General features: G+C 36.9%; 1 protein-coding gene across 1 annotated transcript; it reads right to left on the bottom strand.

The window, feature by feature from the left end:
- Positions 1-11,263: 11,263 nt before the first annotated feature.
- On the bottom strand, positions 11,264-18,031 carry LOC102108673 (cytosolic beta-glucosidase-like). Its single transcript, XM_088056458.1, has 3 exons — positions 18,023-18,031; positions 15,718-15,792; positions 11,264-11,590 (listed from the first exon to the last, which is right to left on the bottom strand). The coding sequence occupies exons 1-3, from the start codon at positions 18,029-18,031 to the stop codon at positions 11,264-11,266; spliced, it is 411 nt and encodes a 136-aa protein (XP_087912584.1).
- Positions 18,032-18,485: the final 454 nt, after the last annotated feature.

The following is an 18,485-nucleotide window of genomic DNA, read 5'->3' as shown; positions in this document are numbered from 1 at the left end:
ACACTGTACATGTAAAAATAATTTCCTACAGGAGCTCTCTAAAGTGCAAGTGAGCCATAATTGCCTCTAACTTTCTGGCCACATAGGTATGATTTGGAGACTAGAAACTGGTTAGTTGTAGAAATCCCTAGTTTTTGCTTGCACAACTAAGGCAAACAGCGGCAAAACTGAAAACTCCTGAATTTTGCTTCTACAGTCCAGTAGTACTGCTGCTAAGCAAAGAAAAGAGCATGTCTGTAACAAAACTGATACCCCAAAGAGGTTTCTAGCAGGGACTTAATCATGAACTATCTAGCAGTAGAACAACATCCATGCTGCCTAATTACTTAGGTTATTCTCTCTGAGGTAACTCAAGCCTCCCACACTGTATCTCTCCTCTACAGAGCAGGAGCTATTCTTGTGCTGCAGTTGCTAATGCTTTTGAACACCAACAGTTCACTGGGGGGCTGGTTACTTCTCAATCAAAGCACATCCCAGGTACTGTGTGAGGATGAGAAATACTGGCTACATCCCAGTTCCCAAAACCTTGAACAAACTGCTGCACCACTCAGTCTAGCTATCCTCTTTCTAACACTGCACACCAAGCTCCTGTGTCTTACAGTTCTTTCCCCCAGGGCGAGCTGATCAATCGAGAGACAATCTAGTAGCTAATGCATAAATCTGTCTTTTAATTTCGTTTTTTTCCAATCAAAATCAAGACAGTGGCAATGAAGAAATTCACTCATATATCTTTGTTCCAGAGATCCTCTTCTCTTGTTGTACTGGACAGGCTTCTATTACCCTAATTCCCGTAGAAAGTTTCCCCAGGCTCACAATTGTGGTTTTTTTTTTTTCACTGAAGTTAATTTTTAAGGCAGATCACAGGTCATTTTCGAGAAAGAAAATGCTATTTCATAATTTTGCACTGCAAAACTGTTGGTTAATAATTAAAAAAATAAAAAAGCTAATTTTTTGCAGATTAAAACATTCAGATTAAAGGACTAATGTGAAAAAAATATGTATAAACTTTGACTAACAATCAAATACTACTACTAAGTGGTAACTGTACCTTCTATTGTCTAAATAGTCTCAAATACTTTTTCTAAGAAATCATACATATCTGTTGTTGCCACAGCAGGGACTTATAATGCCGGCATTTAACTAGAACTTTATGGAATCTTAGTTGTGTCTTCTGGACTATTTAAAATTACACTAAAACCTGATAAAAATATTGTATATCCCAGCTGTATCTTTATGATTTTAAGAGTTTCTCAGTTGTTTATTTTGTTTGGGTTTTTAAATCTTTGAATCCCTCATAATATTCACAACAAATTCAGCTTGATTTTAATGCTTCTGCAGTGACTACTGCAAAGCTTCTTAACTTTTACACTATAATGCAGTCAATGTATTTATAGTTCTTGAAAATGTCACATGGCAATGTTATGCCAGGGACAGCACATCTCAGAGACTCCTTAATATGTCTGCATTGTTGTATTCTATTTGTAGAGGCATTTTTGTCAGTGGCAATGAAGAAACAGAGCTGCTGCTGCAGCTCTTTCAATAACATTCAAGCTTATAGTTGACCCAAGGGGCTCACATTATGACATCCATATTTAATTTAACAATAAATCATATTTTCATGGACTAGAGTATAACCTCACTGTTTTATGTGCATGGGAATGCAGCAAAAGCAGGCTTGTATGTATCTACAACACAGACTAAATGGTTAGTTCATAAGAGCAAGGTTGGAGTGTGCAGTGACAAACATAAATAAAAGGTTTTATAATAATTCTTAGAAGTCTGAGGGAAAAAGGACACAAAAAGCTATCCAGAAGGGACTGCATTTAACTTAAAGTTCAATTTTTAAAAGCTTAACTGCAGCACCTTGCTTACTGTCAATTCTAGTTCTGCTCTGCACTTCCCATTGCAGTCAGCATTCTCTGTATCTCATTTTCTCTTCTGCTTCATTCAAGCATATTTAAGGAGAAAATTAACACCATCTGAATTTTAAGCTTCACCCAGCCTCTCCTCCTCACAATCATTTCTTCTATTTGCCCTGCATCTTTTACTGCTGACCTTCTAGCTGATCCCAAATTAAATGTTCATATGTTTCTTATTTACTTCCAAATCTAGTCCTGCTTGTTCACATTTATTCTTGCTCATCTCCCTCTTATTTGCCTCTGCTCATATCACATCACATCATCCTCAATTTCTTTACTTTCTATTTCTACTAACTCCCAGGACCTGCTTTTTGCAGCACTCTGCAACTTTAAATTCATTTAATTAATTTTTTTCCTCCCCATCAGCATTATTAATAATTTTCTACTAGCCAGATTATGGAATACCTTCATTTCTCTTCTCCATCAGCTGGAAATAGTTTACCCATATTTGCAATGCTGTTCTCCACAGACTTTATAGAACTATATTATCTTTTTTAGAAGGCTCCACTTTTCAAAACTAAGTACTTTCAAAGATTTTTTTTTTCTTTTTGGCAGCCTTGATCTTCGGCCTAGATGTCATTCTTAACATACATTACATAAAATTAAGAAAGAGCAACTGTCGTAAAAAGCATTTGACTGCTCTGACCCATGTTCTCTTTTTACCTCTCATCCAGCTTTTTGCTCATCGTCTCTTCATGCATTGTATCTAAATTAGATTTTCAGTTCCTTGGGGTAAGAAGACATCACTTTCATTTATCTGTAAAGCACCATGCATGCTTATGGCTCTGCTGAGGTGCTAAATATGTATATCCACATTTCTTAAAATATTGATGTTTTTATCTATTCATATATTGCAGAAGCAACATGGCAGCAGTTGTACACATTTATAATAGCAATGATATGATTTATAGTAGCTGCATGCTGCTCTCTGTTTCCTAGTTCGTATTTACATTGCTCTTTCTGGTGTTTTTAACTAACTAAAAAATAAAAATCTCAATTTTCTCTGACAGTGTTGATGTACCAATTCAGGACTGCTCCTGCCCTCCAAACTCTTGTAATTTAAAAAGTCCTGATGACAGTAAAAATTTTTGGAATTTTGGGCATGTAGCTTGAGAGGCAGTGAAGTACTCTGATTTTCAGAGTACTAGAGCATAACTCTTTCTAAAACACAAAATCTTCAAAATGGAAAATCCTTATTATTTTGAAAATTTTGGATGACAAAATTAACATGACTAGTGTGAATATGTATCTTAAAAGCTAGGAAGGTTTGTAATTAAAAAAAAGATTAAGTGGTGATACTATCAATCTAATTACAACATACTAAAACATTTCTAATAACAGGTGCAGTAACGAACTGTAGGTATACTCTTTTGTGTAGCCAAGCATGTTTATTTCTTGGTTAGTCAAGAAAGTAAGTAGATGTTTAAATCCCACAGCAGAATCCTCAGTCTCCTGTCATGACTCAGAGCCACTTGCATGAATGAGTCTGTACTAATAATTTCAAAAGTTGGCTCAAAAGATAAGGAATTATCGTAGAGTAGACACTGTATGCAAAGCAATTAAACCGTTATGCTTCATGTAACACTTAATAAATGGTTAAGCATTTAAGCACTGAATAAAGTGAACATATTTGAATATCCTGCTTTGCATCAATCTGAGCTGAAAACTTGAAATGGGCTGTTCATTCGTGGGTCATTACATGCAGAGTGGCCTTGACAAACTGTTTACTCAGAGTAGTGGGCACAAAGTCACATGGGGATAACGTTACTGACATTTCTTCATAGAGTGCCCACAGCTGATGGGTTTAATAGCTGTATTATCTTTGTACAGAGTTTATATTATCTTTATACAGGACCCATTTCAGCCAGCATTCACCATGCTATTTTCCTTGATAAAATGATGAATTTATTGTCAAGCTGCATATGTAACTAAACATGTGTAAGGTTGCACTAATTACACTCAGACCACATACAGATTTAAAAGTATTTTTGGACTGAACAAATGGTAAGGGCAAATTTTACTCAACTCTTGATGTCTTCCAATAAGCATCTACCTCCAAGCTAGTCCCATTCATTTGTTACTACGCATAAAGAGAACTATGTCAACAAATGCATTAAAGTGGGATTCATCAGACTTACCCTATATATTTACTTCAGGATAAGCTGTTCTACATTCTAAAAGATTCTCAAACAACTAGATTTGGTAAATGAATTCCATTTCATGAAACAGTGAGAATTCTATGTTTGTTAATTTCTTTGCATCTTCCAAGAAAGCCAAATTCAGACATCTTGTCTACAAAACAAAATTCCTTGATAAATCGGCCGTCCAATGCCAAGTATTAGTTTCCAGACGTGGCTTGGGGTCAGAGATGGAACATGCCAGGAAGTGCTCTCCAAAGACAGCTGGTAGATGACCTGTCTGCTTCAGCAAGAAAGAGGACTCATCAATTGGTTTCAGCACTGGAAAAAAGTCTTGGGCATCTTCTACTTAGTTGTGGAAAAATAGGTAATTGGCATGGATTTTTGCATAATTGCAACTCTAAATGAAAAGGAAGAAGATAGAAAGCTTGTAAGTGAACACTTTAACAAAAGTAAGGATAAAATAAGGAATATAAACAGTGAAAGTAAAAAATAAGCATGAAAATGTAAAAATGGCCACAAAAAAATACTGAACTATGATATGAGTTTCATGACTGCGATCACTTAGGAGAATTACAAAAGGGACACTAGCTGTTATCTAAATGAACTGATATCTTAAAATGCTTTTCACTTGCTACACTGTGAGAAGATCTACTTCCAGTAAATTACTACGGAGAATACTACCAACAGAAAGAAGGTAAGGAAGGAATTTCCAGAATGTTGGAAGTACAAAATACAAAAACTATAGGTAAAGCATAAAAATAGAGCTTTGCCAGTGCTGAACAGTTTTGACCACATTGACACAAAGGTAGAAGCTGAGTTATAATGACTTCATGGCTGTGTACAGGAATTTGTTAGACAGAGCTCACTGTGTGAGGGAGGTTGTGCTCTGTAAGGATATAATGAGATGCAATGGTCAGATTTTTAGGTACACTCAACTTCACATCCTGCACAATAAGAAGTATGAATGATAAGCACTTTTTAACGTGGTTGCTCTGCTCAGTTAAGAACCTTACAAAACAAGATTAGGAACAATGTATGTATGGAGTACCTTTTCTTTTGCTTCCACACCAAGATCAAAACTACTCGTTTTCCTTTCAGCTAAACATTTTTTTCCTGATCACATCACTTTATTCTGATTTACGTAAGTTTTAGCTTTAAGAATCACTGGTTATTGCTGAATGCAAATAAGCACAGAATAAAATCATATTAGGTTTGCACAACTGATCTTTGATAATTTTAAATGTTGACTTTTAAAATTTCCTGTAAAATCAGTTTGAAATACTCCCATCATTGGCTGGCATCAAGTAGAGCAGGGTCACTTTGGGAAAACCCATTCTCAGTGATGTAAATTATAGGGTTATTATATGTATCCTAGAACAAGAGAGAGCAGAAGTTTTATTCAGAACAGATGTAAGAAAGCCCATAAAATCAGATGCATTACCCTCTGTCTTTTCTAAGCTACAAACTAAAACTAGTTTTCATCAAATTGCACTGACCCTATTAACTTAATTTTCCATGAAGTGACCTTTTATGACTAACAATGGAAAAGCAAAACTGTGCAAATATCCATGAAGACAGTGAAATGACTTATTTTAATGAGAAGACTAAAATATCTTTCCTGCATTAGCATCTGCTTATTGTCACTGCTCCTTAACCCCTTGGTACTGGCAGTCACCACACGTCTCCTTGCCAGGAGTAGATGTATGCCAGGAAAGCCTTACTGCTGGCATCAGAAAGATAATTTCTGGAGTTCAAAAGATGATATAACACTGGTATGTAATTTCAAATAGTAAAACAGATATCAAGTACAAAGGTAATAGGAATGCACTAAGGCTCCTACTCTTTACAGCCAGCATGAAAAAATTAAATTACAAATGCCAAGGTGACTTGTTTATTTATGTCTTGTACAATATCTTATGCCATCCAGATGGGCTCCTCAGAAATCTTCTGCAGATTTCATAGAGGTTCTATCAATCTAAGCTATAGACACAAGTCCACACTGTTTTCTCCAAATGTTATCACCATTTCATCAGGGCTTAGCAGGAGTTTTTACACATTAAAACTGCCTTGTAAGCTCTGGTACCAATACTGGGGCTGTACTTCTTCAACAACCACCTAAAGCAATAACATAAGGCACATTAGTAATGATCACTTGGTCTCCAAATGTTCTGAAGCAATAATTTACATGAATATTGATGGTCTCAATGATCAGATCTTTCAGATCTCCAGTAACCTATTCTTTAAGGATTAAGGCAAACCAAGGTGATACAGGGAGCAGGATGCCATTTCCCATGTTAATAATGGTTTTGCAATAAGAATTGACTACTGAAAATATGAAAGAAAAAAGGGTTAATAATAAATCTGTTACATTTTAACACTTGAAGCAACCTCACTGCACATTTTCTCTGTTATGAGATGCAAATATTTTCTCTCAAGTGCATGCTGACTATGGTTACAAGACCCCAGAGTTGGCAAAAATGCTCAGCACACAAAATCTTCCAACCAGGCACATAAAATGAAATGAGGATGCAAATTTTCAGAATAGATCAGTGGACAGCAACTCCCCAGGAAAAACATAATTCTGATCGGTGCTGGTCACATGAAAATATAATCCTTTCATTTAAATGCCTGAATGGCAGCCTGACTGAGTGTGCAAGATACAAGCGTGTTGGAAAAAGCCTGACGCTAGAGAGCCTTACAGGTATATTTGTTCTAATGAAAGTATTTTTCTCCTTGAGAACTGTGTCTTTTAAAAACTTCAGTGCTACACTCAGCAAGGTAACTAAACAGATCTTTTATGTTTTGAGCTTGGTTATCTGGATTAGCAGTTTCCTCTAGAATGTTCCACTCTTCATCACTGTGCCAGTATCAGGACAAAGACGCTGTCAGTGTATTCAACATTTTGCAATGGTGTGAATTCAACATTTCACTCATTAGATCTATATGATATTTAAGGCTTTTCATTGGGTTCTACTAGATTTTAGATGGAGTCTGAGGCAGTGTTCTCTTTAACCACCAACCTGAATGGTTTGACAATAGTCTATCCAAGAAACCATCTCTTACACTTTCACACTGCCGCTACTGCAGTCTGCTCAGTCCTCCTAACTGCAAGAAGGATTAGCTCACCTCTCTAAAAGCTCATGACTTCTAACCTTTCTTGTCCCCTCTTGCTAAGACAGAGATCAACTTTAATTTCCTGGATGTATTGTTAAAGCTGGCCAGTACTGGGGATGTATTTCTAGAGGCTTTAAAGGAATTCACCTTCTGTACCGATTTAGCAGTGGCTGACATGAATATATTTCCTAAAGGACTATTTTAATGGTACTGAGAGGTCACTGTAAGTTTAAATATCAGGATCCTTTAAGTTCTTAAATAGGAATTTTTAATTTTGCTTATATCCAAACAAAACTGTATTGCTTTTAAACCTTCAGAAAACACTAGATATTGAAATACACATCATAAGCTCTGGTTCGGAGAGTATCAATTAGCTTGCTCTTTTACTTGAACTATCTGGTTTAGTGCAGTAATTGGAAAAGGCCAACAGTGGCCTTGAATTATTATTTGTTAAGCTAAGAGGCTCCAGACAGGAATAGGTCTCTCTCACGCTGCTGGAATGTAGAAATCAGTCAGTCTTTGCTTCAGAGACTTTGGCTAAATATACCAAAGTGTTTAACAACCTCAGAAACCTGAATCTCATAAAATTTTTGTGGGTCCTTAGACTACCACATATGCTTATTAGACATAGGTGCTTGTGAAATATCTATCTCAAGGCCTTGCTGTATTGAAACACAGAACTGAGAAATGTCTACGCAACTAAAAAACACAGCAAAAAGTAGGAGGAGGAAGACTAAATTGCAAAGGTTAATAAAAAGTATGCTTAGGAGGTTATGTATGGCTTAGATCATTATTCTTAACAGTTTCTGAACCAGAGGTTTTGTTTAATCCAAAGCGGGAAGTTTGTTCTATATTTCTATTATATATTCCTTGGTATTTTCAGGTTCAGGTTACTGTGTATTGATGTTTGAAAATGCCAACACAGAATGCCATACTACCTTCTTCTTAAAAGGACACTATTAGACTTCAATTTAACCCAACTTCAAATGACTGATCTTAGGGATTCCTGCCAAATAGCTTTTTTAAGACAACATTTACTGCAGCAATCAATTATGAACCCCGGATTTAGACAGTACCTTCTCCTAAACAAACAGGTGCATACACATCCCTTAGCACAGCAAGACTCAATAAGATTGTTTACAAAGTAATTCACAGTAAATCTCACATGTAGTTTGCTTTTTCTTCTGAATGCAGCACCAGAAAACCACATTTAATTCTGAGGAGATGTGTGCCTGTGCCTGAGAATGCACCCATGCAAAAGAGAAAGGAATATACTGGCACTTAAATTTTGAAAAACGAATTATTGCAATTTGCAATCACAATTAGCAGCAAATACACTGTGTTACTCCAGATTTTGAATGGGGTTCTGTTTGTCTTCAGTGTGTGTCTTAGGTGTGTGTGTTAACTCTTTGCTGATGAGACTACAAGGTTTGCTACGTAAGATTAAACTGGGAAAAAAGACATCCTTTGCTGCTATGGGATCCTGTCCTCCCATATTCAACCCCTACCGAGAAGACACTAGCATTTCTCATGCTAATTCTCAGATTATAAATTATATAGTACAATTTATAACATTTTAGTGCAACCAGCTATCATTTATTTTTTACAACTCAATTAAACACCTATATTGGAAAAGATTTATGCCTTTTGTTGGAAAATGAAGAGAAATAGAACTTCATGCCTGAAAAATGTGACTGTCTAGTGAAAATTCCAGGTTGTCTCATGCCTTCCAGAGTAGGCTGACTTAGTTTCTCTGGGTGTATCTGTAAGTCTGGTAGAAGCAGAAATACAGAAGAAGACATTCTTCTGAGGAAGTATGTATATAAGGATTTTGTGGAGATAACCCAAAACTTTGGGATTGCAGATATTAAGGAGCAGTTTTTCAGTAGAAAGTGAAGGATGGACCTTTTCTCCTTTCTATCATCTCTTCCCCTTCATGCTGAAGTGAGGTATAACATCAGATTCTCACAGACTAAATATCTCCCTGTCTACAACTTCTGACTTCTTCTGCACTCACACGTAATGTTTAGCAGCTCATTTATTCTGCTCAGGGCACCTTCTAGGGTAAAAACAATTGTACAAAAATACTTTTAAAACTTGGTGTAAGCTTTAAGCTAAAACCTGACACATCTTAGGAACAATACATCTACAACATCACTGCTTGAAAAGACCCTACCTCCTCCAAGATAGAAACAGAGTGGTTTTAAAGGTTTTCAAATGTCCTACATCTTAGGTGTGAAATTGGTAGTGAATCAGTTGGTGTGAATGATTTTATTTGAAAGGACATTGCTTTAAGCTTTCTAATTCTTCACATGCTCTTTGCAAAAATGTTTATATAGAAGATGATGGCCTTTCCATGCTATGCAGTTACAATTGCTTCAACAGATCACTGCACAGGAGAAGTGAACTCCTGCCAATGAAAGCTGGCCTACTTGGAGTTCTGCCAATGCCCTTTCGTTAAATGTAAAGTTCATAATATTAATCAGGCAACTGCTTATACTGGGGATTCTGAAATTACAGCTAAGTTTTGTCAAAATGTTAGCTTTCCTTACCAAGTGCATTCAGAATGTCTGCTTGCTATCTCCCACTCTGACAACTAAATAAAAAAGCCCATTCAGTAGGCAGCTTGCTGAGGTTTTACAGTGCCTGCAGCCCCAGCTGAAGGAATATCAGTACAAGAAAGAAAACCACAACGACTCAGCCAAATTTAAATTCAACACACCACAAAAAGCATTCCGAGGGAAAGACAAGCTGTGCCAGTGAAAGTGGGCCACGTATTGTAAATTTTGGTGGCAAAGAAAAAGCTTCAATTCAAGCCTCTCTGGGATACTGGCTCATGTGTCTGGCATACTCTGCAGGGAAAAATGCCTCGTTGGTCTGTTTGCAGCAGATTTACCAGCCCCCCTTTTCTGAAATCTTGCAACAAAGGCTCCTCCACTCTCTGGTGAAAACCTTAATCTGCAGGATGCAGAGGATAGGCTGCTGTCTACTGAACAGCCAAGCTCTACATGACCAAAATTCGCAGAAAGAGATTGCTTCTGCTGGTAACATCCTAGTACAGATAAGGCTAACCTGAAGAGTATTTTCTAAGAAATCCTATCCTTTGTAATCTTCCATCATTGCAATCTTCAAACCAGGAGAAAAAAGGAATTGCCAAGGCAAATACTGTCTTAGAAGTATACATAAATAAATAAATAAATAAATAAATAAATAAATATATATATATATATATATATATATATAATCTTGGAGATGCAGAAGAGTAGGAAGCAGAATTGAGATTCAGAAGTTCATTCAAATATCCTTTTCTTTCTTTCTCCTTGGAACATTATCCTCCCAGCATACAAGAAATCTCAGCCAGCTTCTTTGATTCTCCCATCATTTCAGCTTCAGTTGCTTTTATTCTTCATAATTCTCTTAATTTCTTCTTTCTTCCATTCCCTCTGTTCTGTAGGCACAACTGCCCTTTCCTGTTTTTCCCTAGTGGGTGACCTTAAGCTCTTCCCCAGTCCACACCAATGGAATTAAAATAAATTAATCAGAAGTTAAACAAATTTTATATCTGACTTCTATCAATCTGACCAGTTTATTTATGTGCTGTATCCCTTTACACATACACACTGCCTGCTGAGACTGTGAAAACTCTTCTTTTCAGAGTTTCTATTTGCCAGAGAACTAAGCATAGCTCCTATCAGTGTGAAGAATCCTCTCTAATTTGCTAAAGAAAAATGTCTGGGAAAAGTATGTCCCTCAGTGCAAACTAGTCAATGTGAATTTCAGCACATTGGAGTATACTGATAAGCTATCTAAACGCACTTGCCAAATAAGATAACTTGTCTATTGTAAGCCATCCAAAAATATTCTCATGGCTAGGATCCCTGTAAGTATAAACATTCTGATGAAGCAAAATGATTTAGAGTTACAATTAAAAAAACTGGAGTAAGCAAAAAGATACATAGGAAACATAATAATAATCCTATCCCAGAAGATTGTGCTATCCGAGGGGATCTAGAATATTAATTAGTAAGTTGTTGAAAACCTATAAAAAATCATCCCATAATTACTCTGAAAAAAGTTGCAATTTCAAAGCTACACTGCAGAATAGCATACTGGATTAATTATGCCAGACTGCAGCAATAACCTTGAATTAAAGCTGCAACCTTCTATTTTTAAGAAACAATTGCGTTTCTGGTTGATGAAACCTGTCGTCCCATCAGGTAACAGACGTGACCAGGAAAGAGAAAAGCAATAATGAGTCAATCCAAGCTGTTTGATACATTTCAAATCTTCCTCCCACAGAGTGTAGCTGCCACAAGCTACATCACCAGTCTGGTTCTTGAAAACTCGATCTCCTCCCTGATGGGTGAGTATGTCCCAGACATTAGGGCCATTTCCATCTGCATTCCAGCCTTCTGCCTGAAAAACAAAACTTGGTCATTACACTTTTGACATCAAAAGACATATGTTGCAAGTAAATAATTTATCACAAAGTAGGTGCAAATCCCTGAAAATCCCATGGGCAAATTGAGAAGTATTCTCTACCCACTCCTTATATTATTTTAAGTAACTAGGAACTTTTAAGCATTAGTATACATTTGCATTAGTTTTCGCATTTATTCACATTTTTACTTGCTGCTAATTATTTGAAAATTCTGTTTTAAAAAAGCATTCAGACTTCTAACGCTCTTCATACTTCCTTAGCCAAAAAATCAGATGTTTGCCACTCTTGAGATACTACAGGTTTTCACAAAGGGCATTTTCTAATGCGACTTCCATCCATAAATGTAAAAGATCAGTCCATATCAAAGAAAGCCTTTAGGGTATGAGAAATACATCCAGCAAATAGGCACTTATGGCTTTCAGGATACCCTTTGAAAATCTTGACAGTTTGTTAAAAAGAAAGGAATGCCATTATGAGCCATGGCCCTAGGCATATACAAACTGAATTAATAACACAGCTCTACAAAACTTCTGCTTTTTGTTTAGCCAGACATTCACAGAAATTAATTTTGAATGTTCAAAAGCACTGCACCATTTCCCCCAAACTTTCAGAGTTCTAGACTAGTTCTTCACAATTCTAAAATTGAGATACACAGATTACCATTAAAATATTCAAAAATTGGCTGTTGTCTGAGACCTAACAATATATAATATTTGATTTTAATAAATGCACCTCTCTTCATTACAAGTTTCTTTGTCTTTCCTGAGCCATGCTATAGCTGAGGCAAACATTACATTTTTTTTCCTGTGGAGAGCTCTGTAAACTTACTTCCCTCTGTAAACCCCTGTAAAGTGTGATTTAATCATAAAATTGCAATTAACCTCAAAATGGCCAACCTCATTTACCACCACGATTTTTCAGAGTCCTAGTGAACACACTGTTCCAGAGTTATTCTTTAAAAACTAAAATGACATTGTGTGTTAAAATTATGTATGAATTAAATATCAGTTGGGTTATAAGATTAATAACTATATAATAGCTACATATCAATCCTCAATAAAAGTGTTTTAATAATCAATTAGTATCATAGAAATTAGAGATGGAGGAGAACTATTAGGAGGTCATTCAGTCCATCCCCTGCCAATGCAAGATTGCTCCCTTAAGTATATTCGGTACTTAATATACATCTGTCTTATTAAATCTAAGTTTAATGCAAGGTTAAGCATATTGAAGACACTTAATTTAAAGCATTACTAAAATCTGTAATATCACTTCTATAACCCAGCTTTTCAGAGATCATTGTCACATTTCATGGTCTTTACAGAATTTTATTGCAGCACACGAATACCCATACATCTACATTTGGTTGGTCAGTAAATTAAATTTTACATGGGACAACCTTCAAAGTAGGTCAAATTTTAGAACAAGACAGTTTGAGTTTTTCTTAATCTCAGATTTTATGACAGACTTGGTGGTCTGTATGCTCCTCAGAAAAATACAATACTGCAAGTTTTCTGTATCCTGCTTCAAATTTCAAACATGTCTGCTGAAATAAATAGTCATCTGAGAGAAGTGCAGAAAATAACAAATAGCAGTAATTCTTTGATGCCACCTAGGATTTTGAAGCCTTTAAGAGCAGGCTTCCTGCACCGTATTGATTCGGTACAGGTCTCTTTTCAGTACCATTGGAATGAAGGGACACAAAAGCTGCCATAACAGGCAGTTAACACACCTTTGGTTAAGAATCGGCATCCAGAGCAGAGGCTGAATGATCCCTCTTTTTTGTCTGCCTTCTTCCAGCAAAGGAAGTGAGAGGGAGGAGGAGAAACATTTGATTTTCATCAGTCTAACATTACTACTCCAGTGGTCATTAGCCACTGTAAAGCCCTGAGTGGGGCTGTAGCAAACAGACCCACTTTCAAGCACTCCTGACACTGTTCAAAGAGACTTCTCTGTACAGCATCGAGCATCTGAGCCGCCTGACAGAGTGTAGGAAGGAATCCAGCCTAAGCAACAGAAAGCTCTAGCTACACTAACACATGCTGCTGTGCCACAATTAGTCTGCAGAGCCCTGCTCTGCTTCAATGAACCAAGCTTGCACCTCTAAGCTTGCTCAGAATCTCCCATGCTACACAGCACTCCATAGTGTAGGCATAACTGGAGTGAGCCTTGAGGCCAGGAAAGAACAGTGATGAGGAACTGATTTTACATTTAAAATACTAAGGCGTGAATTGGATACCAAATCAGCACATGACATGCCATCAAATTAATAATATAAATTATGATGATACATGTTCCCCATACTCTGCAATTATTACAACAGAAAGAAATGTAACGCTTTTCCAGCTAGTGAAGCTCCTAAAGCAGGAATATTACTGATCAGAGTATTTAAGTTTTCATGTACTTTTCCAATTTTTCTTTAATTCAGCTGTCCTTTAACCTTTGGGAATGAAATTTTCTTGACCTGGTCTCTGACCAAAAAGTGTAATTTTGTTTGAATTAACGCATTTCCATTATTTGGCATATGAAAGAAGTGAAGAAAACCACTTTTACCATTAGAAGAATTTTCTTGCAACTTTTCCCAAAAAAAACCATAAAAAGTAGAAAAAAAAATCAAGCACAGAGTTGAAATTTAGCATAGAAATGGCCCTCAGTAAGAAGAAGTGCTTTTGAATGTTCTGGTGCAAATTGATTTTGATTTGACTGAGTCATGAACCTTTGAAATCTGCACTTTGAGCATGCAGAGTACAATTGGTATGATTTTTTAGCGCTTTGAAATATACAGAGTGGAGAAGGTTGTGCTGTGCATAAATACATAGCTGACAGTAAAAAATAAAGTAGCCTGTCAGCTCGTGCCTCTTCCACTGTGTATCTTGTGATATGCACAGCAACTGAGTTTGGACTCTGCAAGAACTATTGCTTCAATCATGATGCCTCTAAGTCAGAAGCTGCACAACCTCTGAAGCTTTCAGGAGAAGGAATTCCCTGTTGAGTTTCTTACTTCTGCAGGAAAAGGGTCATTTGAGTAGTGTCTAGACCATATTATAGATTTTTTTTTTATGTTTTCCCCACTCAGAAGCCTTAAGAAAGTTCATTAAAAATACATTAAGAGAACATTAAAGTTGCACATCTAACCACTCAAAAAGCAGGAAATTATAATGCACACACAATTCACATTTTAAAAATTATTTAGAAGAGCTTTGTGCATTGCAGGACTCGAGTTAGAATCTGGTCCAGAATATTGATTCCCTGGGAACTGCGAGCTGTGCAGTCTATTAGGTGAAGTGAACTGAGCTCGTTAAAAGATACTGAGCATGGGCAAGTACTCCCAGTTTCAGCACTAACCAAGAACTAAAGGCTACATCCTCAAAGACAATTTAGGATCTACAACTCCCATTTAGGTACTGAAATCAATGGGAGTTAAGTGCCTGTATGCTTCAGGGTATAATAGGAGAAAATCAGGTCTATATGTATTTTGAAGGTTTATAGGGACACATTTCTGAAAGGATAAAGTTTGGAGGGGTTATGGCTGTAGGTGTCCCTGTGTTTATGTGTTTACATTCCCTAATCTGCAACATATTTTCATATTGTGCTGGGAAAATCCCTTCATCAGTCCCTCTATTCAGCTGGGAACATGACACATATCCCTAGGGGACAGCCTCTACAAGTCCATCTATTAACCTCTTGGTTCATTTTTGTTCATAATCTTTGGAGATGAGTTCCTAACTGAAGACTTCATGTGAGTATCAATATCTGATGAGGTAGTTCTCCCATCCAGTTTCAAAATAGCCAATAGCAATCTACTTGAACTAGCTCTACAGAAAGGATATACACAAGAAGTAGATGAAAAAATTACTTATAACTGCTTCCTCCCCCCCAATAACTAGCTCCATTTTCATTACCTAACCGTATTCCTGGGATTTGAAACATCTTTCACCTTCTTTTTACTCCTCAAGTCAGAAGTGTTTAAACAGAAGTGCTACATGGTTTTGCATCAGAAGTAGTGTCTGCATAACAAGGCAAAGATCAAACACTCTTCTTCTTGGATCCAGATTTTTGTTCACTGAAAACTTCTTTAACACTTTGATAGCTAAAAATTGACTCCTTCAATTTGATATGCTGCTGTAGCTGCAGCCCAAGCAAATCCAACTGGAAAACCAATATCCTCCAGCACTGGCTGCAGAGGACAGGTGAATACACAGCATTATGTGTGCTGTGGAGATGTTGGTTTCATTTGCAGACAACACTTCCTGGCTTGATCACTCTTCCACCTGTTACAAGCAGATTCTATATGGAAGACAAAAATAAACTGTGCAGCTTCACACACTGAAGGGTAAGCCATGCACTTTGCATATCTCGGGATTAAAGCGGAGAGGTTCAGTCAGCTACCAGTGAAAGTGGAAAAGGCAGCAGTGGAAAAGACTAGGGTGGTCACAGTAAAAGGGCTCCTCCTAGTACAAAGAATTAATGCACAAAACAGGTCCCTCTTTCCCTTCACTTGCATCTCAACTCCCATCTCCCATACAGAGAACTTTCTGGACCCTCTGTTCAACGTAATTCCTTTAGCCACCAGACATAAAATAATTTCCACCTCTTCCAGTAAGCTTCAAAAACCAGCTCCTCTTCTTTTCTGATATCAAAATTAATTTTACTTTCTCTTCCAACACTTTCTCTCCAAGGGAGAACTTGCCTGCAGTAGCTGAAAAAGGATATTTTAGCCACTACATGTTTTGCAGTGGAAACCAATGGATAGATGAGCAAGATTTGTATGGGAGTACAGACAGAACAGCTATCTTTCTCCTTCTTTAAAACCCCGTAGATGCTCATTTTTCTAGACCAGCAATGACAACCTTATGGCATGTGTGCCAGAATCGGCATCTGCAAAACAGCCCTCAGGTCTTTTCCTCTACCTTCTGTCAATGCTGTTACTGCTCTCCTGTCAGCAGACTGAAAAGGAAGCAGCAGCAGGAGGAGAGTCAGGTAACAAGTGGGATAGGTTGAAAGTAGTTTATTGTCCCTCTCCAGAAAACTGCAACACCTGGCACACTAGATGGCACTACTGCAAATTTTTTTTTAATTTTTTTATTTACTGGTGCTTTTCCCTCACTTATTATAACACTGCGTGTGCACTGCTTTTGCCGAGGTCAGTATCAGCTCATATTGGACTGCTGTAATATATGACCACTATTCTTCTTTACTCCACTTACCTCTATCTGAAGTAAGAGAATCTCTTGATTTTAAAATCCTTCTGGGTGAGGACCTACTTCTGTAAAGCATTATACATGTAACTGACATTTTCTTTGATAATAAAAGTAAGAAACCTTACTCTACATAGGAAAGCCACTAATACAGTCAGTGCACATACTTCTGCCAAGAATGCACACAATAAAAGAATCAACCTCTTAGAAAAAAATGAATTCCTTTGTAAAGACACAGGGAAGCTGATTTAATTCCAAAACGAATATTGCAGAACCAGACAGTGCAGATGCAATGCAAAATAAATCGGGCTTTCACAGCAGGAATGTATTTCCTCAAGTGTCTTTCAGAGGAAAGGTAAAAGCCCCCTGAATACAAAGGAACAAAGGGGGAAATGAGGCACAACATACTAATTTGTTCCCAAAACACATGCTGACACGTGGCCTAGGCAAACATTCATATCCTTCATGTGTATTATACAGATAATCAAAAATCAATAAAATGGACTAGTCAATGTTCTCTTGTTGGTACAGCATCCTCAGGCTTTCGTCTGCAAGATAAGAACAGTTAACAGTAAAACTCACTAGGGTCACCTTAAATCATGATTAATGAGTATTAATGGACCAGAGTAATAATGCTCATTTTTTACATCATTAAATGTTACTGGTAAGCACCTTTGAAAATGTAACATTGAATCTTTTTCCTGAGAATAATACAACTCAGTTTCACAGGAGATATAATATAAATGTAACTCAGTAATAGGGGGAGAGGGGCAGATAGGCCCAATAAAAAGTTTTATAAAAATGCTTAAGTATTAAAACAAGGCTAAAAAGTGTCACTGTTGATTCCCTATCAGGAATCAACAGAGATGCGTTTTGAGAGAGACTGAGTAGGAAGAAAACATTCCATAAGCAGTCTGGGGGAGTGTGAACAAAATCTTCCTCAGAGGTTAAGTCAGATTCACAATAATGAGATCCCAGGTTATGTGAGGTAAGTAGGCAGATTCTGAAAGAACCAGGGCTTCAAAATTCTGAGAAGCTGTGCTAAAAGCAACTAAGATCAAACTTTTCTGGCAACCCAGTTTCTACATTTGTGATCCCACTTCTGGTTGTATTTCTGGATTCATAAACCACTCCTTACTGCAGTGTGACTGGAAATCACATCTTCATTAGACCCTCTCCATGGCTTCTAGGATGCACCCACCTTCTTACTCTGATCATTTTCCCTACATGTAACAAATAATCTGGCTGCAATGTGAATTTTAGTATTTCTCTGTCCCACTGTTTTATTGTCCAACACATACAGATATGTTTCTCTTTAGGAGAACTCTAGAGCTTTATCTAGAGGCAATATTTTTCCAGCCTACATTTAAGGCCTTTACATCTGCACTGGCACATATGTAACCAAATGAGCTCAAGCCAAGTATTTGTAAGAAAAAGACAAGCAGTATCCAAATGCACTTGGACAAAGAGTTTTTTTGTCAAGTCAATAAGAAGCATGAGTAATTGGCCCTGATAATACATGTTAGTAACTAACTTTACAAAATGCAAGATAGTTTATTAAGGTGAAAGAAGAATAGATTTTGGTGTTGGACTTTCAGTCATGTGGGGCTAATTATTATCAGAGGAATTGTATCCTGTCAAAAGGAGATTTTCCTGACTGAATTGATGTTTC

The sequence above is a fragment of the Pseudopodoces humilis genome, chromosome 6, assembly GCF_049639895.1.
Source record: "Pseudopodoces humilis isolate 2021_Gansu_Grassland_sample_001 chromosome 6, ASM4963989v1, whole genome shotgun sequence".
Lineage (NCBI taxonomy): Eukaryota > Metazoa > Chordata > Aves > Passeriformes > Paridae > Pseudopodoces > Pseudopodoces humilis.
This window is presented reverse-complemented; position numbering and strand designations above follow the sequence as displayed.

Excerpts from the sequence above, each read along its gene's own strand:
- LOC102108673 (XM_088056458.1), bottom strand. Across the intron at positions 11,591-15,717 it reads CAGCATATCAAATTGAAGGA|GCAGAAGGCTGGAATGCAGA; the intron begins GTCAATTTTTAG and ends TTTGTTTTTCAG.